This window comes from Urocitellus parryii, chromosome 2, assembly GCF_045843805.1.
Source record: "Urocitellus parryii isolate mUroPar1 chromosome 2, mUroPar1.hap1, whole genome shotgun sequence".
Lineage (NCBI taxonomy): Eukaryota > Metazoa > Chordata > Mammalia > Rodentia > Sciuridae > Urocitellus > Urocitellus parryii.
In genome coordinates this window covers 129,389,028-129,416,020 of record NC_135532.1, presented here as the reverse complement: position 1 = coordinate 129,416,020, position 26,993 = coordinate 129,389,028, and the positions used below count along the sequence as shown (strand labels likewise).

Genomic DNA, 26,993 nt, shown 5'->3' with positions numbered 1-26,993 from the left:
AAATGAGTAGCTCTGTTTAACAAAGAAAGGGAAAAAAAACAGTTTTTGACTGGCTGTGCACAGTTAGTTTTGATAGAGGTTGTACTAATTTATTTTGATCAGAAATGATTTAATGCTTGAGCTCTGTTGCTTGGATATGGGAGAAAAACTGCTCACATTTTGAAGATATTTTCTTGGTCTACTTGGGCATATTAAACAACTGGTTCTCTATTTTAAAAATCTAGAAAGGAACAATATTTTAAGGCTCTTCAAGGTAGATTTTAATTATATAAAATGACTTCTAATAAAATTTTAATAATTATAAGAATTTGAAATACTGGTCCTTTCCCCCTTTTATGCAAATTTAAAGATTTTTCCAGTTCTTTTTCTCTGTATAACATAGCAAGGGCACCTCTTCACCCTGCGCCTTGATTTTTGCAAATACCTATACAGTGCCCCTTTATTGTGCAGGAGGAAGAAAGGCAAAAGGTGGTAAATTTGATAGAAGCTGTAAAGAAGTGATCTTGCTCCAACCTTTTTTGCAACCTTCATGTTAAAAACCATTTGATAGCATTAAATATTGATAATGACACTGCCTCAACAGAATATATGTGAGCTACCTAAAAATAAGGAGAGGCCAGTGTTATGAGATCAATTACTTTACTCACCAACTTTATGCAAAGCAGTTAGTTCCTGGAAATCCTTTTCCTCTTCTCCCTCATCTTCTTCCTCTTCATTAGAGGCAGCCGGGGCAGTAGCAACATAATGACCTAGCTGAGGTGGGCTCTGGAGTTGAAGTCCTGGAAACCTCACAATTTCTAATTCCTCTTCTTCACCCTCCAGCTCGTCATCATCTAAAGCTAAGACCACAGAGGAAATGCTGGGTTTCACATGTGGATTGGAAAGGGAAACAACTAATCAAGTGTGGACAGAGCAGTGAGGGTTTGAACCAAGCAGACCAGGGGAGGTCACCAACAGGCAACCACTTTGAGATGGCTAGTTCAAAAGTCTATTGTAAAGGAAAGGGAAGCTACTGGGAGTTGAATGTGAGGGAGAGAGAACAAAAGGGGAAGAGAGAGAGAGAGGGACAGGGAGAGGAAGAGAGCAAGAGGGAGAGGTAGAGAGGAAGAAGGAGGTAGAGATGGAAGAGAGGGAGGGAGGAGAAAGGGAGGGAGGGAGAAGCGAGGGAGGGAGGAAGGAAGGAAGGAAGGGGGAAAGAAACACAAACAGAAAGCAGGAAGGAAAGAAGGGGTAGGGAAGAAGGAGGGAGGGAGGGAGATCTCAGATTATGAAGACAGAAAGGGGAAGACACGTTGAGTTGAGGAATGTGTGGTTTTTATTGCTCTTGAAAGCAAGGTGAGGCCGAGGGTAGAGACCCTTTAGAAAAGACACAAGAAAATTCTTTAGTGACTCACAGATGCAAGTTTTCCTGTCACTTCCAATTCTGTAGCCTTCAGCACAGGTGCAGTCGTAGGTTCCCACAGAATTGATACATAGTTGGTCACAGACTATGCTGACATCCAGACACTCATCCACATCTAGGAGGATGTAAACAACATCTGCTTTTTGTGTTGTTTTTGTGGCCTTCGTTAGCCAATAACAGCACACTGCCATCTAGAAAGCAGGCACAGCCCCCTGATTCTTTCTCCAGTGTACCCTGCCAATTCTTTTTTCTTTGCTTATTTCCAAGCTTACCATATAGCTTATCTATATAAGTAAGGTCTTTCTGAGACCTTGATTATGAGAGTTAGATAAAGAACATAAAACTTAAATTCCATAGTTTTAGGCTCTGGCCCATTTTGGAGGATGTTCGTTCACTCTTGAATTCAAATATCGGATAGAACACTTAAGTCCGTGCATATATCTGCACAAGGATTGTGGAGAATTTTAGAGATGAAGGAACTCTAGTCTCTGACCTCATATGACTTAGTGGTTTATGACCAATCTGAGTCCAGACTTTGGTCAATGTGTACAAGATACTAAAAATTCACCAATGAAGCTGTATTTCTAGGCTTTGCCTGAGATTACAGATAGATTTTCCATTTGGATATGTGTACGCAAGTACGTACATTCATGCCATACAATCATTTCTTGGCTCACTCTGCTGAAGAGCAGATGGTACATAAAATTCAAAATTTTTTGTTGGCTCTGTTAATTGGCTACAATGTGGTAAATGGTAATATACTCTAGTATGTGTAGTATATATAGACTTCAGAGTTGTGTGGTTTTTTGCTGTTATCTATACTGCAAGGCTGCGGGGGTGGGGGGGCTTGATATCTACATAGAAAAAAATCTCAACAGAATTCAGGTAATTGTTTCTTTAAGAAAAGAAACATTATTTTCTCTGAGACACTGAAGCTATGTATTTGACCTGTTATTTGCGTAAAGATCAACATTCTGATCTTTGCTTTGATTTCAAGAAAAATATAGTTTGGAGTAATAGTGATTAAAATTGAAAACTTAAAGATTATACATCAAAGGTAACTTTTTAAAGAAAATCAAGTAAGCTATGACTTATGTGACCTAATTTTAATGGAATAAAGTTAACTGATTCTACTCACTATAGTCAAATGCCCCTATATCAAAAAACAGACAAGAAAATATAAGCTAGAAATCACTTGGAAATTAAGTTAGAAAATTGTAAGATGATTTATCTTAAAACATACATCAGCTATATATTAATATCAGATATATACAAGGGATTCTGGTACAGAATTATCATGAACTGATAATTGCTTTGCTATTGCTCTTGTCATTGGTTAAAATGACTCTCAATCAAGTTTGCTGTGGATGATTCCTATGGCACTGGGCTGTAACCTTCCAGAATCTCTTAATTGCTTATGTGTGTATATGCATGCATATGTGTATGTGTGTGAGATGGAGTGAAGGGTATCATGCACTAATGAATATGATGATAATAATAGCTACTTTTAGCTGAGTGATTTCTGTATGCCAACCATTGTACTTTCATTTATTACTTTTTAAAATTTACTTCACTAATCCTAATACTGCCTTCATTTTAAAGATGAGAATCTGAGGTTCACAGAAGTTGGAGCTGCCTAAGCCAACACCATAGTTTAATGGTAGAACCACATAGAAATCCAATCTCTTTTTAGTGTCTCAGCACTCTACCTTAGAGTAGAGGTAGAGCCGTCCTTCACTGATGGCCTCATCACAACCATTATTGCATGTTAGATCTCAGAAATTTACCATCACATCCACAACCGTCCAGACTGATCTGAAAGCCTTCCTGACAATGGCATTCATAGCCTCCTAAATAGTTGGTGCAGAGCTGGGCACAGCAGGCCTCTCCGTTCTCACACTCATCGAGATCTGCAGGGAAAAGGACACTCCTGTTATTGCAGAGATAGGAGTTTAGCCAACCTAAGGAAGCTCTGAGAAGCCTCATTTCCAAATTAAAACAGTGTTGCTACTGTTTTCTCTTTCTCAGGTCATATAGTACAAACACTGAAGAACACAAAGATGATAAGACCTACTTCTGGCTTAGGTTTCTAGCATGCTTCTTCTATGCCTGTTATTTATTTTAAAACAATGTAAATAATCTCGAAATGCATTTATAAGAACAAGAGAAGAAATCTCTGCTATTTTTTCTAATTCAAACAGCAATTTGAATGAATAAACCTGAAGAAACAAAAAAACAGCTTGAAAAAGATGAGACAAAGAATTCCATTTAGTAGCATTTGACAGCTACAGAAAGGAGACTATCTTAAACTCCATAATGTGCTTATTCTTCTAGAACTTCAGATCTCAAAGTGCTCTCCAGCAAAAGTCCCTTTCTCACACAACTGGGAAGAGAAGTGGTAATATACTCCTGAGAGAGGACAGAATGTTTATTTAACATATTGTGTTTTAACACATAGAATAGTTTAGAACATTTGTTTGAACATTTAGGTGATGCTTGACTAGGATGAGTGAGGTCTGGGGTTTTTTTTTTTTTGTTACAGCTGTGACATTGTTGCCTTGTCATGCCCAGCCCAATGCGCAGCTTTCTAAATGATGATCTTTAAGTCTCCTGCAGTAATATTATTCTAGAATTCTAGAAGCCTGAATGTTTCTTCCTAAAACACAATTGCCCTGGGGAAAACAGAAACATACCAGAAGATGTCAAACTGAACCCCTCAGCCAAAGAGTAATCTCTTTTGCCTTTGAAGTGCTCCTTTTTAATATAATGACCAAAGAGGAGCAACAAACACCTGCTTCTGCTTTCCTTAAGCTGGGCTCCTGGGAATTGTGTGGTCAACGTGTTTGGCTTTAAGCCCTTGGTTCAATTCAGCTCTCTCTGTTAAGTTGGGTGGTCTGTCATTGCTGAGTTTACAAAATCCCATTGCTCCATAACTACATGAGCAGCCACAGATAAAAAAAGGTCAGTGTCTCAATTAACCTGGGAAAAGGTACCAAACAACGCAAGGAAATGAAGACAAGAGACAGAAAGGAAAGAAAATGCAATCAGTCAATCAAGGTGAGGGGTCAATATAAAATATCTAAATGAAGGTCATTTGGAGACAAAACACGCTTTCTCCTGTAAAATATGATAAGCACTTTCACTTCAGATGAGCGTTTATTGGTGCATTGTAATTGTACATAACAGTGGGATTCATTGTTACATATTTGTATGTGCACACAACAGAACAGTATAATTTACTGGATTTCATTTATTAAAACTTCTGCCTTTTAGACAAAATAGCATGAACTTGGAGGATTAAAAACAGTTCAAAAATACAATTGTTTTATTTCATCTAAAATATTACCCTTTATTTACTTACTTAATTTATTTTTTTAATTTCCAAATTTTTAAAGAAGACTTCTTAACTACCACCAGAGCCTCCAAACATACAGGTCTCAAATAGCAAGATGCTGAAATGCCTCTTATAATTGGAAAATAAGCCCTTTGTTCTGACTGTTATATTATGATTCATTTTGGATTCTTCTTCGATTATCATTCCTCAGGAGCTATTTCTAGATTCTTTTATATATACCATTTTCAATTCTAAATTCATCTGCAACCCCATTCTTCCTCTACCACAAACCTTTCTTAGACTGCCCTGGTATTTCAGCTCTACATCCCTTGTTTTCTAAATTTCTTGATTTCTTTTCAGATCACATTTGCTGATATCTTCACTGACTCATTTTTTTCCTTTTAATTTTCCTCCCTTATGATGGTCATATCTTATCTAAATTGGACAATGTTATCAATATTGTCTCACTATGGACACATACTGCACCAGTTACCTATACATAAAAATTTAGCCCTAATTAAAAGTAGAGCACCAATTGTAGCCAGGCAAAATAATTAAACATTTCAGCTCTGACTTCTGAAAAGCATCATCTTCTTTATCTAATTTACAGTTACTTGTTAAAGCTCAGTAAGTTAGAATTAAAAACATATTTTCTAATAACTGGATAATTGTTAAATTTATTAAGTTTGTTGCTGGTTAGATGCTTGCATGTTATACATAGTAGTCTTTCAAATTGTGTTACAACTCTATCTAGGGTGTAGCACTGATAAGTTTTCCTATTCTGGCAAGACTGGTTGACCATTTGCATATTGGCTGAATTATTTTCACATTTCTTTGTACATTCACAATTTAAAAAAAATACTTGATACTAAAATAAGCTAAAAATTCTTTCATTTCCTTCATGCATAAATGTTTTTACAAAGCATCCATGACTTTAATCTGTTCCCAGGCAAATAAGCAAAGTATGTATATATGCACTCCAAATGAATCACTGCCTTTTACACTAAGTGAATATTTGTCTTTAGAAATAAGTATTTTTTTTATCATTGGAAAATGAAATAAATTTGAAATACCATAAAGAATGTAACACTGTCATGTTGACTGCTGAAATCTCATAAATATGCAATTTTCTGCATTTTGACCCTGGCAGATGCTATTTTTTTCTAACTGTAAATAAGAACTTTACTGAATTGTACTTTTCAAAGAATAAAGAAAGACATCAATTATAATTTGCAAAGACAAGATTTAGTAAAATTTCAGTTTCCCTTATCTAGTACTCAAACGAGGAATACAGATGGAAGGAAGGGAGGGAGGAAGAAAGGAAGAAGGAAGGAAAGAAGGAAGTAAGGAAGGAAGGAAGTCAGTTAGTCATTAATTTTCCATAAATATGAACATTTCGTGGTATAAAAAAAAAACAATTTTTTTTTCATTATACAAAAAGAGACAAGGAAAACAGTTGATTTCCATAAGTTAACCACTACAGACTCAGACAGCAATGTAAAAGGCAAGGTTGGATCAAGAAATATAAATAATGTCAGTGTTTTTCTTAAATAATTTATGAAACCAGATTACTGCAAAATATCTTGAGATTCATCCTCTCCCATCAATCAACCTATATTTAAAAAAATAATAAAACCTGCAGTTCTTAAATCATAGACTTTTACTTGTTTATTTATACTTCAGATTGTCTCTCACCCTAGTGAATAGCATGAAGTGGACCAAAGAATTTTTTTTTTTATCATTTACATTATAATTTTAAAAACAGCATCAGAAAAGAAGAGAAACAGATATAGTATCTTGATAAGTGATGGCAAATCACTGTTTAGGGGCTTGAAAGTGTCCTCAGAACCAAAGCCCATACTAATGTGATTTGATGCTCTATCTTTACAAAAGATATTCCTTCTCCCCACCCCTGACCTCCCCTCCAAAAAAAAAAAAAAAAAAAAAAAGGTCTTGATTAAACATTTCATTATGATGAAAGGACAGGGTGGAATATATTCTTATCATTGTCTCAAATGATATAATTCTAATAATATGTCAGGAGAGCTTAGCCATTAAAAATAGGTTTGGATTGGGATGTTAAAAATGATTATCTACCAAAGTTTTCTTTTGTAACATAGTTACCTGCTGTTTTAAAGTTGAATATTCATCCAAATCTTTACTAATTTGAAAACCAGTACATTTGATTTAGTTTCTGTTTGAGGCATGGGGCACATGATAGCATCTGTTGTTGGAATATGAATCACATGAGATGGTTAGGTAGACCTTGGGATATTTTCCTGAATTAAATTATTAAGCCCATATATTTTGTTAAAATGCTTTTAATCTCCTTAATTTCAAGGCAATATCTAATTGTAATGATATCTTCTGCCAAGTGATCTTTCCTTCACATTTATTTTGTAGCCAGAGACACTATCCAATCTAGTTCTCCTTGAAGTTTGAGATATGTCTCTCTTTATAGCAATGAGCATCAAGATGAAAGAATTAAATGAATCCAGGGCAACTTTTGAATGAAGATGGCATTGACCAAACATTACCTATGCACGTTTTCTCATCCGAATCAAGCTGGTGTCCATGGTTACAGGAACAAAGGGGTCCACCAATTGCATGTTCACAGTGATGGGAACAGCCACCATTGTTCTTTTCACAGCTATTGACAATTTCCAATTCAATTCCTTTCCAAAACAAGCAAAAGATGGTCATTAACATAACAAAAGAGAAACCTGAATATATGTCAACAATGAGCACACTTTCTCTGTTGAGAGGATGACAAACTTTATTGGAAATTTATCAACACTCTGTACATTTAAAAGTAAATGTCTGAGAGCTATTCAGCATTGTAAATATCTATACCATATTGAAATACTAATAAAGCTATAAATAATGTTAAGTTGACCAGATGATGCAGAAAGATGAAGATAAGCCCATCAGCGATTATTAAACACATAGTAAGGTAACTTAGGGAATTCTCAGTATCTTCAAGATAGAAAAGTACACGTATCGAATCAACAACCAGAAAGCAAATAAGTTGTTTTCCAGCTGACATTTCTTTCTCAGCTAATTGTATGTTATTATCTGTCCTTTTTTAGGGTCTACAAGTACATGAAACTACTGTTAAAAATAGCCTTGGGACAAAAGTATGTAAGTAACACCAGTGAATTAGCTGATCACATGTAAGTAGTGTCAAGTGGGTCTATTAGTCAGCTTTGATGTATATGACTCATTTGTAATGTTAACATACTATTACTTTGAAAACCAATTTGCCAATCCTGATAGAGGCTACTAATTGGGGACATACTAGTGAGCACTGGCTTCAGCATATGGATGTCAACTGTCCTGAGCATGCAGGTATTACAGCCTGAATTTCTAAGTGAGGAGATGAGAAATAAGAAAAGATTTTGAACCCATGTTACCAATATGGAGTTTAGATAGTCTGACTGCTGTTTTTAACCATTAGAGTCCATGTTCCTTCATCTGTGTTGTGTGGACACAGCTTTTCTACTGAGTGTCTATACTGATTCATTCCCTTCCCATCTTAATTGATGAATCCTTTGGAAGAAGATAGGGGGAAAAGAACAGGACAAGAGTATAGGATTGTGATACTTCTCGAAAGCACAAATCATCAACTGCCTAGATATTGGCTAGAATTTCAGAGATCAACCTTGACGATCCCTGATCCACAGCTTCGAGTTCTGGGCAGACAGTAGCCCTGCACGCTCCCAAAGCATCCGGTGCACATCCCTGTCATTGTGTTCAATCCACTATGCCATCATCATCTTGCATTACCCAGCTCATAACAGATATTCAAAATGGGTTTTGAATGATTGGATAAAGTAAAGATGGGTTATGCTAATCAATTATTGTTGAAAGCAAGAACCCTTTGGGGTTTAGAAACAACTAAACTAGTTGTTTTGTCCAAAGAAAATCAGACAGCCAAAAGAAAGATTAAAATTGTAAAGGAAACTGATTTTTTCAAATATTTTAAAATATACATTTGGGATCTATATTTTAACTTATGGGTCTGGTAGTGAAGGTAGGTATACACATCTCTATGAAACAGAATTGGGATTTTTTTCTTCCTTTTTACTTATGACTTCTATTGTCATTCTTACATTATTTTAAAGTATTTAAAAATCATATTTGATATCTGATAGTTCATCAAGTCTCACTCCACTCAGAATGGCAGCTATTATGAATAGGAACAACAGTAAATGTTGGTGAGGATGTGGGGGAAAAGACACACTCTTACACTGCTGGTGGGACTGCAAATTGGTGCAGACAATATGGAAAGTAGTATGGGGATTCCTTGGAAAATTGGGAATGGAACCATCATTTCACCCAGCTATCCCACTCCTTCGTGTACATCCAAAGAACTTAAAAACAGCTTATTACAGAGACACAGCCATATTAATGTTTATAGCAGCACAATTCACATTAGCTAAACTGTGGAACCAACCTAGATGCACTTCAATAAATGAATGGATAAAAAAAAAATGTGGCATATATACACAATGAAATATTACTCAGCAATAAATGAGAACAAAAATCATAGCATTTTCAGGTAAATGGATGGAGTTAGAGAATATAAAAGCTAAGTGAAGTTAGCCAGTCCCCAAAACCCAAAAGCCAAATGTTTTCTCTGATATAAGGAGGCTGATTCACAGTAGAGTAGGGAGGGAGAGCATGGGAGAAATAGAGGAACTCTAGATAGGGCAGAGGGGTGAGTGGGGCAGGGAGGGGGCATGGGGTTAGAAATGATGGTGGAATGTGATGGACACCATTATCCAAATACACGTATGAAGACACAAATTGGTGTCAACATACTTTGTATACAACCAGAGATATGAAAACTTTGTGCTGTATATGTGTAATATGAATTGTAATGCATTCCATTGTCATATATAAATAAAAAGATTGATATAAAAAAAGGAAATGTTGATTGCTAAGAATAATTAGAGCATTGCTGGTAGTAGAAGTCAGGTCTCCCAGGACAGTTTTACTAATATATAATGTTACCTTTCCCAGATTGCTTTCATGTAGTTAGAGTTTAGATAAATACTTGTTTTAAATTTTCTTTTTTGAATGATACTGTAAAAGTTAAATGATTTATTATATTTATTTGGATAGTTATACAATGCAAATTAAGACTTAAATATAACATTAAAACTTTTGTTTACAGATGAGAGATATGAGGTTCAGGAAGGATTAAGAAAACAGAGTTAATGAGAAGGAGAGTCTTCCATTTCAGAAGGGTTTTCCTATGTCATATTGAAGCCAGAATTAGACAGGCAGTCAGTGTAGATAGGTAAATCAGGTCAGATCAAGGAAGCCAATTTGAGTGAGTCTGGGAAGTTGAAGACTGTCCCCTGAGAGATCTTATCAAGAACCTGCCCCTGCTCCAAACTGTTGCCAGGATTTCCCCTCCCTACAGGGAGCTATAAGATTGTTACTGTGTCTTTGGCTACTCCATCCTGCCCTTCCCCCTTCAGCCCACCTTTCCCACCTTTTGGCCCTCCCACCCAGCATTCCTGGGCTTAGTCGCCTACACAGGAAGGAGAAAGGGGTAGGGGGCAGGAGAACAAAGCAAGCTTAGGACGTATAAAAAGGGCAGAACACCTCACTTCTTGGGATACCAAGATACCAGCTATGGCCCCCTTCTCCCTCCTGGGAGAAGTCTATGTTACCCCTTTTAAAATAAACCCTGCTTTATATGCTTACTCAGCGTGCTTCTCTAATGTTCAAACTTCAAACACATGGGGAAGCAGGACTCATCACTGGTAACGGTTGGTATCAATATGTGTTAACAGAAAATGATTTCAGTAGCGGGGCAACCTATTTCACTGAAAGGTATTAATAGTTCTAAGGGAGGCAGTATGAAAGTAGAAAGAACACAATATTCAAAGTCGAAAGACCTGGCATTTGCAGGGTATGCAAGAAGTTTGCACACCTGAAATCCTAGCAGTCAGTCGGGGAGGCTGAGGTAGGAGGATCTCAAGTTCAAAGCCAGCCTCAGCAAGGGTGAGGTGATAAGCAACTCAGTGAGAGGGACCCTGTCTCTAAATAAAATACAAAATAGGGCTGGGGATGTGACTTAGTGGCCCAGTGCCCCTGAGTTCAATCCCTGGTACCAAAAAAACAAATAAACAAACAAAAACCTGGCACTTTAAGGCCCTGCAATAATAACAAATTATTTTTTAACCTCTCATTCTCAACTTTTACCAATTATTAACATAGGGATTGGGTTATGTCAATGTTTGAAAACTAGTGGCCTGCAGAGAGAAAGAATTTGACCCCTAAGATGTTTTAAAAATTGAGAAAATTTTCATAAAATTCTGAATGCTTACAGTTTCTTTCCCTCCTTCCCTCCCTCTCTCCCTTCCTTCCTTTCTTTTTTTTTTTTAAACTAGAAATTGAACCTAGGGCACTTAACTACTGAGCCATATTCTCAGCCTTTTTTATTTTCAATTTCACTAAGTTGCAGAGGTCAGATTTGAACTTGGGATCCTCTTCCTTAGCTTCCTGAGATGCTGGGTTTACAGGTATACACCACAGAGCCTGGTTTACCTTTTCTTAAAAAATTAAAAGTCTTCTATTTTAAAAAAATAAATTAAAAAGCTAATAACCTATATTACAGTTATTCCAAAAAATAATCTTGCACTTTCATATAAACCTAAATATACTCTTATTACTTTGCAATTCTAGTCCTGGGGTATGTTTATGCAAGAAACTGTATAAAAATACTTACAGCAGTTTTCTTCATAAATTACCAAAAAAACTGAAAAAAACCTTCAATGTCCTTGAAGGGGTGCATAATAACCTAGCTATGGTATATCTATATAATAGCCTACTACGCACCCCCAAATAGAACTCTTTGGTGAGCAGCAACTTATCTAACTATCAAAGGCCTTATGCTGGATGAAAGGTTCTATACCTTGTGACTCCATTTATCTGACATTACTGAAAAAAACAAAAAGCCAGTGATGGAGAACAGATGTGTGGTTGCCAAAGGTTAGGGGTAGGGAACAGAGAGCAAGCCACAAATAGCACAGGGAGTTTTCTGGGATTGATGAAAATGTACTTAATTCTGATTGCAACAGTGGTTATGTAAATCTATGCCTGTGGTAAAACGGATAGAACTATATAATAAAAAAGAAAATTTTACCATCTGCTAATTTAAAAGATCCAATTGGAGAGAAGATAACCCTGTCTGGATCCCAGAGCTTTCTCTAGTGGACCTCACACTGCCTGATTTCCAGCAGTACTTGATATCTTTGGCCAAGTTCTTCCTTCTACCTTTACTTAGATTGCCTTTCAGGAAATCATACTTTTCAGGTTTTCATCATACTTTCCTGGACATTTCAGCCTTTCATGACCCTCTGTCATATTCTAGTTGCTAGGTGCAGAGGACACCAGCCTCAGTTCTCTGTCCATGGCTCCAGATGCCCTCACTTTGTAGGTGATCCCATTCTTGCTTATGGCCTAACTACTACTATCCCAGCCTTGCCTTTTATAAACTTCTAGATTATTCTATCTAGTTAGAATACAGGCAGAAACTGCCCAGTTCTCAGATCTATTTGGTCTCTCAAACTTCACCCAGTGAAGACAGAACTCATGATTTCCAAATATACCCCATCCCATTGTCCAAAACTCTTTTTCCACAGATCTCCACATTTTGGAAGTAGTCATTCCCATTCACCTCGTTCCGGAAGCCCCAAACCCAAGGGTCCATCCATTTTTCTGCAAGCAACATAATTTCTTTATTTTTTATGGCTAAAGTCACATGGACATTTTTTAAAAAAATGAATATCATAGCACCTTACTGTTTATTCAGAACTATCCCAATGCCTTCTCATCCCATTTAGAATAAAGTCTTAATTCTTGCTTACTTTTGCCCTGGCTTAATGGCCTTGTATGATGTGCCTCCTCCCACTCCCTGCCTACCATTCTGATTTCATTGCTTATTTATCTCCTTATTCACCACTTCTAGCCCAGACTGGCTTCTGACCAATTTCCTGAACCCACGAAGCTCAGCCCTACCTTAGAGTTTTAGTTCTCACTGCTCTTGCTTCTTGGATCTTCTTTTCATTACAAACAGGCTGAATATCCCTTATCTGAAATGTGTGGGACCGAAATGTCTTCCATTTTTAACTTTTTCAACTTGTAGAATATATACTTATATATAATGAGATCTCTTGCAGATGAGACACAAGTTTCAACATGAAAATCATTTGTTTCCTAGCCACTTTATATGTGTGGTCTGAAGGTAATTTTACGCAATATTTGTAGTGCACCTGCGCTTTGATTGCCTCCCACCACATGGGGTCAGGTGTGGAATTTTCCACTGTGCCATCATGTCAGGGCTCAGAAAGTTTCATATTTTGGAGCATTTGGGAGTTTGAATTTTTGAATTAGAAAGAGACAACCTGTATTATCAATATGTGTTGTGACAGAACATATTTATTTGATAGCTCTTCCATTTTCTATCTCTTCTGTATGAATTTTACATTCAACAAAGGGAATGTCTGACTTGTTGATCATTGTGTCTCTAGGCTGAGAACAGTGTCTGGCACATGGTGGGTGTTCACAAAGCACTTGGTTAGTTGAGTCAGAGAATCCAGACACATTGACAGAGTGCTTGCTCCTTTTGGGAAACACTTAGTAGGAAGTAAGCAGTAAGGGTCCTCTTTAGTACCAGAATTCCCTCTCCAGTTCAACGCAGTTCCCGTAGCTCTTTATTTCCTCATACTCAGCCTTCTTTACACATTTATATTTAGTCTTGTTCTGGTGCCTGAAGTAGATTCTACTTAAAGTACTGGAACCTACAATACATTTTCCAATATATATCAGAGTTTCAGGAGGGAAATCAGAAGTATCCATCTGAAGAATTGTATGTGGAATCATTTCATTCTTGCTGGTTTCCTGTGATATTGCATCAGTACAGTTCTATGTCTACTGATGGTAATCTAGTACAAATTAATGATAGTATAGTAACCTCTTTTAAAAAAAATCTGGGACTAAGCCAGGCATGGAGATGCACACCAGTAATTCCAGCTAATTGGGAAGCTAAGGCAGGAGGATTGCTGCCTTGGTAACTTAGTGATATTTTGTCTCAAGATAAAAAATATAAAGATCTAGAGATGTGGCTTTGTAGTCAATCATCCCTGGGTCTAATCCTCATTGCTGAACAAAAAATATATATGGGTACATATTTATGCACACACACACATACATGTGTATATATGTATACATATGATTATGCATGTGCATTTGTATATATATGCACATGAATAACCTGCTTTATACATATATGTGTATATGTGCATAGATGTATATGTATATATGTGTATATATGTATCAATATGATTAAAACAAGTTCAAACTCATATCTATAGCGGCCTACTAAAAGTAATTGACATTTTGAGTTCTTGATCCAGATGACAAATATGGCTTAATGTCATACTATTTTTTAAAAAGTCATACTAAAAATGATCCTCACAGATTACCATAGGTAGAAAATACATTATTTGTAATAAGTATTCATAAAACTCAATTTAAACTGTATTATGCATTTTTTTTGAAGGAAGGCTTGTCTAACCATGCTATGTCTGGAACTTTCCAATTTCTAATCGGAAATCAGTGAGAGGTACTTCATAGCTCAGTGTGAGGATTCAATGGTTATACTATAAAATGTTTTGAGACCCTCTCTCAAGAAATTACATCAATATAAAGCACTGTATTCTAGGCAAAAGGTAAACTAAGTCCCCTAAAATACACTTGTTAGAGATGATGGGCAATAATTCATTATTAAATATTACTATGCTCTGGAAAGATTTACTCTGCCTATAGGTTTTGAAACACCTCATAATACAAGTTTTCACCAAGAAAGCTTTATATGTGAGTAAATACTGAGGTCTGGTGATGACTTCAGAAAGAACTTAGCCAAATAGTCACATAAGGGAAATAAAAATTAAAATATATTTCTATTAAATGTATTCAACTATAGGGAAAATTACTTTCCCAACTAAATTCTACAGAATGTCTATTATTCATAAATCATTACCAATAATTATCCCCTCTTTCATGATAACTGAAAACACACCACTCAGACTACGAAAGTTTTATTTCATACATTCGTAAATGTATTCATCCCCTTAAACTGTGTCTATATTTAAAAAACCAAATATTAAAAATAAAGGAAAACCCATCAACATTTTTCTCTTCCTGAAAGGATTCCTTAGGGTATTCAGGAAAAGACTGACTTTAGAAATTGTATCTTAATCAGTAGTCAGTTTGTCCTTGCCATCTTATTTAGTTTGTTCTTTAAAAGGCAAATATCACCTTAGCAAAAACTTCAGTCTACAAACAGTAGAAATATACCAGAAGACTTGAAGGCCACACTGGCAAACCAAGAACTGCAGAATTTTATGCAGAGGAGACTAATGAATTCAGTGACCTTAATAATATCTCTTCAGGAGGGAGCTCAGTTAAAAATGCTAAAATACATATTCTATTAATCACCATATCAATGCCTCTTCTTGGTTAACAACAATAAAGAGACATGTAATATATATATAAACAGATGATGAAGTTGAAAGGGTAGTATATATAGCACTGAAAGACCCTCTTTCAAACCCAAGTTCTGTCACTTGCTGATTTTGGGTTATTGGGTTTTGGGCTCTAGTGTTGAATGGATAGTTTACAAAGATGGGGAAAAACAGAGAAGAACATCTCTGGGATGTAGACTTATAAGCAGCAGTTTGGTTTTGGCTCTGTCAATTTTGGTTTTAGAAGTCATAGAAATGAAGACATTGAGTATATAGTTAATTATATTCACATGTAGTTTAAACAAGAGAGACGTTGGAAATATTTGACATTGAAATAGAACACAGATGGAGAGGAAAGTATATTACTGCAGAAAGGAAATGAGAAATTTAAGAAGACTGAAGGTAGTCCACTGTGTTGAAAGATGCTGAGAGGCAAAGGAGTATAAAACCAGAGAAACTGCCATTTAATCTGGCAACATGGAGGTCTTGCCTGACCATGGAGGGGTGGAGATGGAGTCCTGATTAGTATGGACTGTAAGATGAGAAAAGAGAGACACTGATCATGGTCATCAAAAATTTTGCTGTGAAAGTTCTATTGGGATGTGGGCCCATGTGAACATACTTTCAAGACAGAAAGCACTTGACCATGTTTCTATGTTAATGAGAACATCCCAGAAGGCAGAAATGACTATTCAGAAAAGAGGGAGATAATTGCAAAAGCAAAGCTATGGCGATGTTAAGAGATAATGGAATCCAAATAAGATGGCTTTTGATAGAAATAGGGCCAACTCTTTCATACTAATAGGAGTGAAGGCTTCCCCATGTGATTCTAGCAAAGACTAGGAGATTGTTGGCAGGATAGATTGCCTACATTTTTGGATGAGGTCAGAGATAAGATGGGATAAAGGCAAAAGTATGGAAAGATAGTCAAAAAAAGATTTGGAAGAGCAAAGAGGGTGAAAGTGATATAATCTGGCATTATATGTGGGTCCTGCCATGCTGCTTAATCAACTTGAGTGTTACAGCATGAAATTTAAAACAAAACCAGTTAGCATGGCTATGCTTTGAACACAGCAAAACTTACCTGCTAGGGTAAAGATATGAACTAGAGAAAGCAGGGAAGAGGGCATTCAGAGAAGGTAGGATCAGAATATGGAAAATTTTATTGTCCATGGACGAAGACCACCTAAGAGGTAGAGATGAAGAAATCTGTCATAAACAAGAGAAAAACATCTGTCATTTGAAAAAGAGGGTGGGGAAAAGTAGGGATGAATAAGGATGGGAAATACTGAGGAAGAAAACTTGAGGAATTTGTATCAGCTAGTTCTAAGCTAAGTGAAATAGGAAATGTGTTCATCCATAGATGAAAACCAGTAGGGAAACCACGGTTTCCAACAAACAGCAACTACCACGGTGAGCTCAGCCCACTAACACGGCAACATATTCCTAATAAGGGGCATATTAAATTGTGTAACTGGACCTAGATAAGGATCAAGTTAAGGTCAGAGGACATGGATCAGATTTATTTGAAGAGAAGAGGTAGAGGGAAGAGTGAGAAAGACGGGAAAGTAGGATGAGCTGCTTAAAAAGCAAGCTGAGTGGAGATGGGGGAAGGAGGACAAAAGCCAGTGTGGAAGACATGCACCTGGGCCCCCACTGAGTCGAGCATGATATTGCAGCCTAGCATATCTCCTGCAGGATGGTTCCTTCACTCCTTCTAGTTCCTTTGCCTTCAGTTTTACATTGAGTTTTGTAGTGATTAATAAATAACGCATGGCAGCAGTGATAAAGAAAGGCACTACTTCACAAAGAAGAGCTCTCAAGCCCAAGAATCCCAAATCAGAAACCCCGAGGACTTAGTTCTTGCTTGCCCACATGGCAGATCATTACACTAACCATTTTCTTCTGACTCTGAGCCCCTCTTTCTTTATCGGTAAAATGGAGGGAGATGGACTTCTTATATAAGTAAACAGGGGGAAATTCTCAGGAGATTCTGCTTTGGCAAGATATGCAGTGTTGTTCTTCTGTTTACTGCATTTATTTAGTACCAGTCAAACATACTTATTTCCTGAGCAGCAGTTGTGGCCACTTACTGTAACACTGATGTCCATCAGCTCCCAGCTCAAAGCCAGGGTCGCAGGCACAAGTGAAGGACCCCACTGAGTTCACACAGCGATGACCACAGTGAGCAAGCCCTTCGGTGCATTCATTTATATCTGTAGAGAGAGAGACAATAGCCATGTCTTAGCAGCTCTAATTAAGACTTCTTTGTAAACTATAAAAATAAACTAACCTTCCCCCTCCATTTATCCCCTAGCATACAATGAAGGGTCAAATACCATATGGACTCCATATTCTTAGTATGAAGAGGGCATTTATAAAAAACAACTCTCCCTTACTTCTGCTGTTGGTCTTATGTGCTCATAAACACTTCTAGCTAGTAGAACCTACAATTTTCTATTAATTAAAAAAACAAAAGAAAAAAAATAGGTCCCTCAATAATACAGGTAGAAGTTAGTTATTAAAATTTGCCTTTAGGAATATATATCACACTCTGTTAATCAAAAACAGCACTGCTCTGGTTTAAATTAGACAATATGTGTGGCCGCTGGCAAGGCAGGTTTGGGGCTTTTATATGTAGCAATCCATGGTTTATGTTGTGCAAGGGAATGTTACAGGCAGGCCATGTGAACTCTGGAACCTTCTCTCTTGGTGTTGACCATTAATTCTATTCAGTGTGACTTCAGTTTTGAGGCGCCCACAATTTCTGCTTCTTCCTCTTAAAATGTCAGGTCTCATCATAATTATTTTTTAGTAGTATTTCCTCTTTCCACTGTCCTACATGTCTAAAACCAGGGCACAGAAGAGGAATACTCATTCTTTTAATATGTTCATAAAAATACAAATAGGAAGTAGTTTTAGGGATATATTTTATGGTTATAATGTATCAGGTCTTAAAAGGTTGAGAAAGATGGTAGAGATGTATGTATGTATGAATGTATGTATGTGTATATGTATGAATCTGTCTGCCTGCCTATTCATATTCATCAATTTTCAACTATTTAATAAGACCCTATTCTGTTCCAGGTGCAGATCTGTGGAAAGAGAAGTCTAAAGCAAAATGTTTTCCTTAGAATAGTAGGCTAACCGAATCCATAAAAACATTTTATCTTAGTTTTGGCTTGAAGGAATAAAACAAACTTAACACTAATTTCTATGTCTAATTATTTTTTCAATTTCACAAAATGTTTATCAGTTCTGTAAGTCAGGAAACATTTTTGTATTTTCCTAATTAATCTAAATAAGCTGTTTCTCATTACACGAAAATGTCATGATAAAAATGAAGGATTCTGCGATTTCTCAGAAGTTATTAAAACAAAGACTGTCCCACAGGAATGATTTCCTTTATCAGTCCTGGTCATGGAATAATTTATCACTTTCATCTTTGAATTGAAGTATGACTGTTTTGCTATTTCTGAGAAACAGAAATGTGTAACCTTGTATTTACAGAGTTTCTTTCTTTTTAATTTTAATTATTCCTACCTTCTGAGAACATTCATTTGCACACACTTGCTTTTCAAAGGTTATCCCCACCTTCTGCAGTCTATAATAAAAATCTCCCTGTGTGGTTATGAAAGGTTTTGAAATATTAATTCTAGAAGTCATTTCAGAATAAAAAAAAAACCCAGAAAACAAAAAGCATTAATTCTGAAGCTACACAAGGTCTTTTTTCTTAATTGTAACTAAGAATTTCACTTAGTTTTATAGCATTATAAAAATACCTTTCAGAGTGATCAAATAAGAATTTAAATGTTCCCTTTTACTCAGAAATGAAAACACCTTTGCTCCTAGCTGTTCTGCCTATTCAAAACTGAGCTACCACAAAATTTCAAACAATTACACAATTAAGCCATCAGCTTCCGCTTCCTACCTGCACAGGCCTTTTTGTCTTCAGACAGCTGGTACCCTGGGTGGCAGGCACACCTGGCCACGCCATTCTCACTCTGACACATGTGAGCACATCCATTCCCACCTATGCAGGGGTCCATCTCTGAAAGCAATTAAGCAGTGAGAGTTTACAATTCATTCAGTTTAGAAAGATGAGCCCAGTAGAAGGGCAGACAAAGAAGAACCAAGCAGCCCTAGAGCCCCTGGATTTCCCACCGAAAGATGGAAAGGACTGCACAAAGACATTTCCCCATTTCCTATGGAACCTGTTCAACAAAAGCATTCCCATTTTGTGATCTGAACCTCAAACTCAGACTAATCTAAATGTAGATCAAGGCCAAAGAAGAATTAATTCATTGTCACCCTTCCCCAAAGTATGCCTCCTGCTCTCTGGTATCTGATTGAAGAACCAGCAGAGACTCCTTCAGATACCTCTTGACCTTCCCTCCGGCTCTCTCCACCTTTTCTGTTTCTATGAGTAAGCAGGCTCATCCTTAAGTAAAGCCTATCTCGTCTACTAGGTCTGCTCTGCCTGTGAACAAGCAGTCATGGGGTCAGGAGAAGGAGGTCTGGAGAGATGGAGGGAGAGTCCTAGCTCTAGAAGGCATACAGGTAGCCCTGAAGAAGCTGAAATGCCTCCACTGGAATTAAATCAGCTGGCCTCCTTCTCTGCTTCACTTGCTCCTATTTTAATCATTCTTAGTCATATTATCTGGAAATTCAAAGCAATGGGAAGCCACAGGAGTCTGCACAGAGCTTATTTGTCAGTTTTTGTTTAGTGACTCTGGCCTGAATCTATGAATACAGACTTGCTTTGTCTTACAGGCTGCTGGAATGGGACCTCAGAATGTCCACTCCTGCCCCTGCCTGCTCCATGGGAAGCCAAGGCTTTATGAAAATATAAATAACACATACAGAACAATATACATTGTGCTGCTTCTTAATTTTTAGATATAGAGATATTGAGGTGAAATGTCGATGAATTTGGGGAGTGTTACCATTTGAACAATATCTTCTGAAGTACGAGCATGTTTTTCTTTTTATTTAGACCTTCAACAATTAATTAATTTATTATTTATTTCAACATTTCATAGTTTTCAGTATACACACCTGCACTTCTTTTGTTAAATTTGTACCTATGTGTCTTATTATTTTTTGATGCTGTTGTAAACGGAATTGTTATGCAATTTCATGTCTGGATTGTTCATTGATAGTATATTGAAATTCAATTTATTTTAATGTGTCAATCTGGTATTCTGCTGCTCTATTGAATTCCTTTATCAGTGTTAATGGGATTTTAAAGGTACTTCCAAGGATTGTCTTTTTAATAATTTTTTTGTTTTTTATTTAACTATTTAATTTCACAAATTTACTGAGTACAGTGTGATTAGAACTTTCTCTAGAGAATATGATATGCTATGTGCAAAAAATATTTTGCTTTTCTTCCTTCCCAAACTGGATGCTATTTATTTTGTTCTTACCTTATTGCTTTAGTGAAACCTTTAGTACGATGCTGAATAGACATACCATCTGAACGAGCTGACACCTTGTCTTATTCCTTATCTTAGAAGGAAAGCTTTTTTGCTATTTCATAATTACAAAATTATTATGAATGATGTTATCTATTTTTTTAATAAACTCCCTTCACTGGAATGAGGAATTTTCATTGTATCACAAATTTGTTAGGTAATTTTATTATGAAACAATATTAAAATTTTAAATTCTTTTTTTCACCCATTATTGATAAGATCATGGGGTTTTGTCCTTTACTTTTATGGTTTATCACAATAATTAATTTTTATATATTCTATTAATCTATTTTCCTGAAATAATTCTCACTTTGGTATACTGCACAACACTTCTATATGTTGTTGGATTTGATTTCTTTGTATTTTGTTGAGGATTTACATATCTATACTCATAGGGGATATCAGTCTACAATTTCTTTCTTGCAATATCTTTGGTTTTGTTATCAAGGTGATTCTGTACTCATGGTATGAATGTGAAGTGTTTCCTCCTCTTCTATATTTTGGAAACATTTGTGAATAATTTGTATTAGTTTTTTTTTAATGTGTATTGTCTTTCGTCATTGAAATATCTTGCCCAGGACTTTTCTTATTGGAAGCTTTAAAATGAGTTATTTAATCTCTTTACTTATTATATGTCTAATCAGATTTTCTATTTCTTCAGAAGTCAATTTCACTAATTCTCGGAATTTGTCTCTTTCATTTAAATTTGTTGTTTTAGAGTTGTTTGTAACATTTCTTTATTCTACTATTTATTTCTGTGGGGTCAGTAAACAGGATCCAGCTTTCATTCTTGGTTTTAGTAATTTAAGTCTTCCCTTTATTTTTCTTCATCTGTCTAGCTAGGAGTTTATCAATTTTATTGATCTTTTCAATGAAACACTTTTGTTTTTGTTTTATCTGTTGTTTTTCTATTCTCTATTTTATTAGTTTATACACTAATCTTTATTATTGTCTTTCTTTTTACTTTCTTTGGGTTTAGTTTGTTCTTGTTTCTCCATCATTTTGACGTGGGGAGTTGGGTTATTGGTTTAGATTCTTTTTCTTTTTCCACTACAGGCACTGGTGGCAATAAACTTCCCTCTAACACTCCTCTTAGCTATATCCCAAAGTTTTGTTACACTGTATATTTATTTTGACTCATCTGGAAGTATTAGCTAATTTTCCTCATGATTGTTTTCCTCTGATCCATTGGTTATTTGGAAATGTGACAACTTGCCTTAATAAATTCCTTTTAAATGTAGTTTTAGGATGACAGTGAAATTGAGAGGAAGGGTCCAGAGATTTTCTATATTCCCTGCTACAGTTTGGAACTAAAGCATCTCCCAAAGGAGCATGCATAAAGTCAATGGCACTATTGGGAAGTGGTAGGACCTTTAAGAGGTGGGGCCTAGTTGGAGGAAGTTAGATCATTGAAGTGTGACCTTGAAGAGGAAGTATTGGGAACCTGACCCCTTCGGCTCCTTTTTGCTTCCCAGCCACCATGAGTGACTTCCTCAGCCAAATGCTCCTGCCTTAATATGCTGCCTTGCCACAGGCCCAACGCAATAGGACCACTAAGACTGGGACCTCGGAAACTATGAGCCAAAGCAAGCATTTCTTCTTCTTCTTTTTTTTTTTTAGTTGATTTATCACAGATACTTATTACAGCAATTGAAAGCTAATACATACCCATGTCCCTACACCTGCATAGCCTTCCCATGATTACCATACTCCACCAGAGTGGGACATTTTTCTAAATTGGTGAATCTGCATGAACATATCATAGTTTAGCATTTACCTTTGGTAATACACACCCTGTGGGTGGAACAAATGTATAAAGCATATATCTACCATTATAATATCATACAGAGAATTTTCACTGCTATAAAAATTCTTTTTCTTCTGCTTATTCATCCCTCTCCTCACAGCAACTCCTAGCAACCACTGATCTTTTTATTATTGCCACAATTTTGTCTTTTGAAGGATGTAATATAGCTTGAATCATATACTAGGTAGCTTTTTCATAGTGGCTTTTTTCTTTGTATTAATTATTATTATCAACAAACATTAATTGTACAAATTAGTGGGATTCATTGTGATATTTACATCCATGCCTTTACATCATGCTTTGATCCTGTCAATCCACCTTTTTTCTATTCTCATTCCTTATACCCTACAGGTGTTCTTCCCATTTCACAGTAACCCCTCTCTTTCTTTTAGGTAATTTTTGTTTTCAGTTTCCATTTTCACGAAAGAGCATGTCTTTTGTGATACTTGTCTTTCTGGTTCTGATTTACTTTCTTGATATGTCCTCAAGTTCCATCCATTTTGCTGCAAATGAGAGGATTTCATTCTTCTTTATGGCTGAACAATACACCATTTTGTATATATGAGTTTTATATCTGTTGGTAGGCACCTAGGCTGATTATTAGCTGTTGTGAATTGAGCCCAGCAAATATGGGCATGTCTCTTTTCTAGGCTGACTTCCTTTCCTTCAAGTATATACCCAGGTATGATAGCTGCATTATGTGGTAGGTCTATTTGTAGTTTTAAAAGAATCTACATGTGACTTCCATAGTATTGCACTAATTTAAATTCTCACCAACAGTGTACAAGCATTTTTTTTTTAAACTCCACATCCTTGCTGAAATTTAAAAAAAATTAATTGGAGTGTGCTGGTACCTTGCTATAGTTTCGATTTGCATTTCCCTGATTGCTTATGATATTGAACCTTTTTCACATATTTATTGGCCATTCATCTTACTTCTTTTGAGAAGTATCTAGTCAGATCATTTGACCATTTTAATACTTTTGTTTGTATGTTTCAGGACTAGGAATTGAACTCAGGGCCTCTCTCACATGCGAGGCCACCATTATACCACTGAAGTATATCTCTGATTTTTGCTTTTGTTTTCTCTACTTCTGAAATCCTCTCAAAAAATTATTATTTGTGCCAACATTTTGAAGTGTTTCCCTTACGTTTTTCTTAATTAGTTTAAGGTCTTATATTAAGGTTCTTGATCCATTTTTAATTGCCATTTTTACAGGGTGAGATATATAAGGTCAGGTTTTGATCTTCTGTATGTGGATATCCAGCACCATTTGTTGAAGAGATTGTTTTTTGTCCTGTGGAAAGTTTTTTGTCAGCTTTGTTGAGAATCAGTTGGATGTAGTTGTGTGGATTTGTTCTGAGTTCTCTATTCTGTTCCTTCAGTCTATGTGTTCATTTTTATGCCAATACCATGCTGGTTTTATTACTATGGCTCTGTAGTATGTCTTGAAATCAGGTATTATGATGCCTCTTGCTTTGCTCTTTTTGCTCAAGATTGCTTTGACTCTTTGGAGTCTTTTGTGATTCCATATGAATTTTAGGATTTTTTTCTAGTTCTGTGTTAGGATTTTTTTCTAGTTCTCTGTAGAATGTCATTGGTGTTTTCACCAGGATTGCACTGAATCTGCAGATTGCTTTTTGTAATATAGCCAATTTAACAATATTAATTTTCCCAATCTATAAACACAGGAGGTTTTTCTACCTTTTAGTGTCTTTCAATTTCTTTCTCCAGTATTTTGTAATATTTACTGTAGTTTTCACTTTCTCAGTTAAGTTTATTCCTGTATATTTTATTTTATTTTTGTGGTTATTGTGAATGGAATTCCTTTTACTATTTCTTTCTCAGAAAATTATTAGCATATAAAAAAGATACTCATTTTGCATATTGATTTTCTGTTCTGCTACTTTACTGAATTCACATATTAGTTCTAAGAGGCTGTTGGTGAAATCTGTGTGTGTGTGTGTGTGTGTGTGTGTGTGTGTGTGTGTGTGTGTGTAGAATCATATCATTTATAAACAGGGATACTTTTGACTTCTTTCTTTGCTATTTGGATGCCTTTTATTTTGTTTTCTTGCCTAATTGTTCTACCTAAAATTTTCTAGCATTATTTTGAATAGGAGTCATGAATAGTTTAGAAAATATTGGTGCTAGTTCTTCTTTAAATGTTTGAGAAATTCAGCAGTGACACCATCTAATCCTGGGCTTTTTTTTTAATTGGGAGACTTTTTTGTTACTAATTCAGTGTCATTGCTTTCATTTGTCTATTCAGGTTTTGTTTAAATCCTCTTAATTTAATTATGCTAGGTCACATGTCTCCAGAAATTTGTCAAGTTCTTCCAGATTTTCCAACTTGTTACATAAAGTTTTTTTAAAAATGATTCCCAAATATCCTTTGAATTTCTGTGATATTAGTAGTTATGTCTCCTTTTTCTTTAATTTTATCTATTTGAGTCCTCTCCTTCTCCTTTCCCTCTCTCTCTCTCTCTCTCTCTCTCTCTCTCTCTTTCTCTCTGTCTCTCTCGCCTGACTAAAGATTTGTCAGTTTTGCTTCTTTTTCTAAAGAGCCAACTCTTTATTTCATTGTTCTTTTGTATCACTTTTAGACTCTATTTATTTCTGTTCTGATCTTTATAATTTATTTCCATTTAGTAATTTTATTTTCTTTCCTTTTACTAATTTATTCTTGATTTTCTAAAACCTTGAGATGCTAGGATTTTTTTTTAATCTAAGACCCTTTTTTTTCTTTTTCTTTCTTTAAATGTAGCATTCATTGCTATAAACTTTTCTCTTTTTTAATACTGTTTTTTTTTCTGTATTTCGCAGGTTTTGATATGTTTTGTTTCCATTTTCATTTGTTTTAAGGAAGTTTTAATCTCCCATTATGATTTCCTCAGTGACTCACTGTCATTCAAAATTGTGTTGGTCAGTCTTCACATATTAATATAACTTTCTCAAGTTTCTCTTGCTGTTGATTTCTAGTTTCATTCTATTGTGATCAGAAAAGATATAGGACATGTTTATAATTTTTTAAAATTTATTAAGACTTGATTTGTGGCTTAATATACGGTCCATTCTAAAGAAAGTTCCATGTGCTAATGAAAAGAATGTATATTGTACAGCTTTTGGACAACATGTTCTGTAGATGTAGTGTAGTTTAACACTGATGTTTCTTTGTTGATTTCTTCTTTTTCTGGTGAGAGTGGAGTATTGAAATCTCCCAATATTATTGTATTGGAACTTATCTCTCCCTTTAGGTGTAATAGTGTTTGGCTTGTAAAATTAGGTGTTCCAATATTAGGTCCATATTGATTTATAATTGGCATTTCTTCTCTGTGAATTGATTCCTTGATCATTATATGGTGGCTTCCTTGTCTCTTCATACTACTTTTGTCTTAAAGCCTATTTTTTCAAGTATAAATGTAGCAACTCCTGATTGGTTTTCAATTCTATGTGATTGGAAATTCATTTTCCATACTTTCACTTTCAATCTGTGCCTATAATCAGTTGCTTATAGGTGGCACACTATTGGGTTTTGTGTTTTACTCTATTCAGCCAATCTGAATATTTTAATTGGATAATCAATAGCATTTACAGAGTTATTGGAATTGTACCTGTATTTTGTTGATTTTCTTTTTTTGTAAGAGAGAGAGAGAGAGAGAGAGAGAGAGATAGTGATAGTTTTTGGCGGACACAACATCTTTGTATGTGGTGCTAAGGATTGAACATGCCAAGCGAGCTCGCTACCCCTGGAGCCACATCCCCAGCCCCTTGTTGATTTTCTTCTAGTTGTTTTTCATATTTTTTCTTCATTTTTCCTCATTCATCTTTGAACTTTGATGGTTTAATATATTGATAATATTTGATGTTTGATTTTTTAAAAATTTCTCATGTGTATACCTACTCTTCTAATAGGATTCGTATATCCACATAATTTCATAATGGTAGTTATTTTTTTCTCCTTTTCATTGTAGGACCACATTAAAATCATCTTTTGTAGTGCTGGTCTGGTAGTCTTAAATTTCCTTATCATTTATTTACCTTGGAAGGTCTTTATTTCTTCTTTGATTCAATAGGGTAGACTTGTTGGGTATAATATGTTTGGTTGGCAATTATTTTCTTTAAGACTTGAAACATATTGTTTCATGCCTTCCTAGCTTGAAGGTTGATCTAATAGGGTTGCCCTTAAATATGATTTCACAGTTTTTTTCTCACATATTTTAAAGTACTTCTTTGTCCTGCAGACTTGAAATTTTGACTATAATATCTAGCAGTGAGGATTTTTTCCAGTTATGTCTACATTGGGTTCCATTGAGTTTCTGTATCTGAATGTCAATATCTTTTCCAAGATCAGGGTAGTTTTCTGCTATTATTCCATTGAATAGGTATTCTATTCCCTTAATCTTTATTTTTCCCTTTTAGGTATGC

At 35.6% G+C, this 26,993-nt stretch overlaps 1 protein-coding gene across 1 annotated transcript in view; it reads right to left on the bottom strand.

Moving 5' to 3' along the window:
• The window catches only part of LOC113187260 (EGF-like and EMI domain-containing protein 1), a 528,706-nt gene that overhangs the window by 14,581 nt on the left and 487,132 nt on the right, over nucleotides 1-26,993 (bottom strand). Inside the window, exons 7-11 of the mRNA XM_077795506.1 lie at nucleotides 19,212-19,331; nucleotides 17,374-17,496; nucleotides 7,274-7,411; nucleotides 3,190-3,312; nucleotides 648-839 (exon numbers count right to left, since the gene is read on the bottom strand). Of these exons, the coding sequence (XP_077651632.1) occupies nucleotides 648-839; nucleotides 3,190-3,312; nucleotides 7,274-7,411; nucleotides 17,374-17,496; nucleotides 19,212-19,331 (696 nt within the window). The remainder of the gene's footprint in view (nucleotides 1-647; nucleotides 840-3,189; nucleotides 3,313-7,273; nucleotides 7,412-17,373; nucleotides 17,497-19,211; nucleotides 19,332-26,993) is intronic.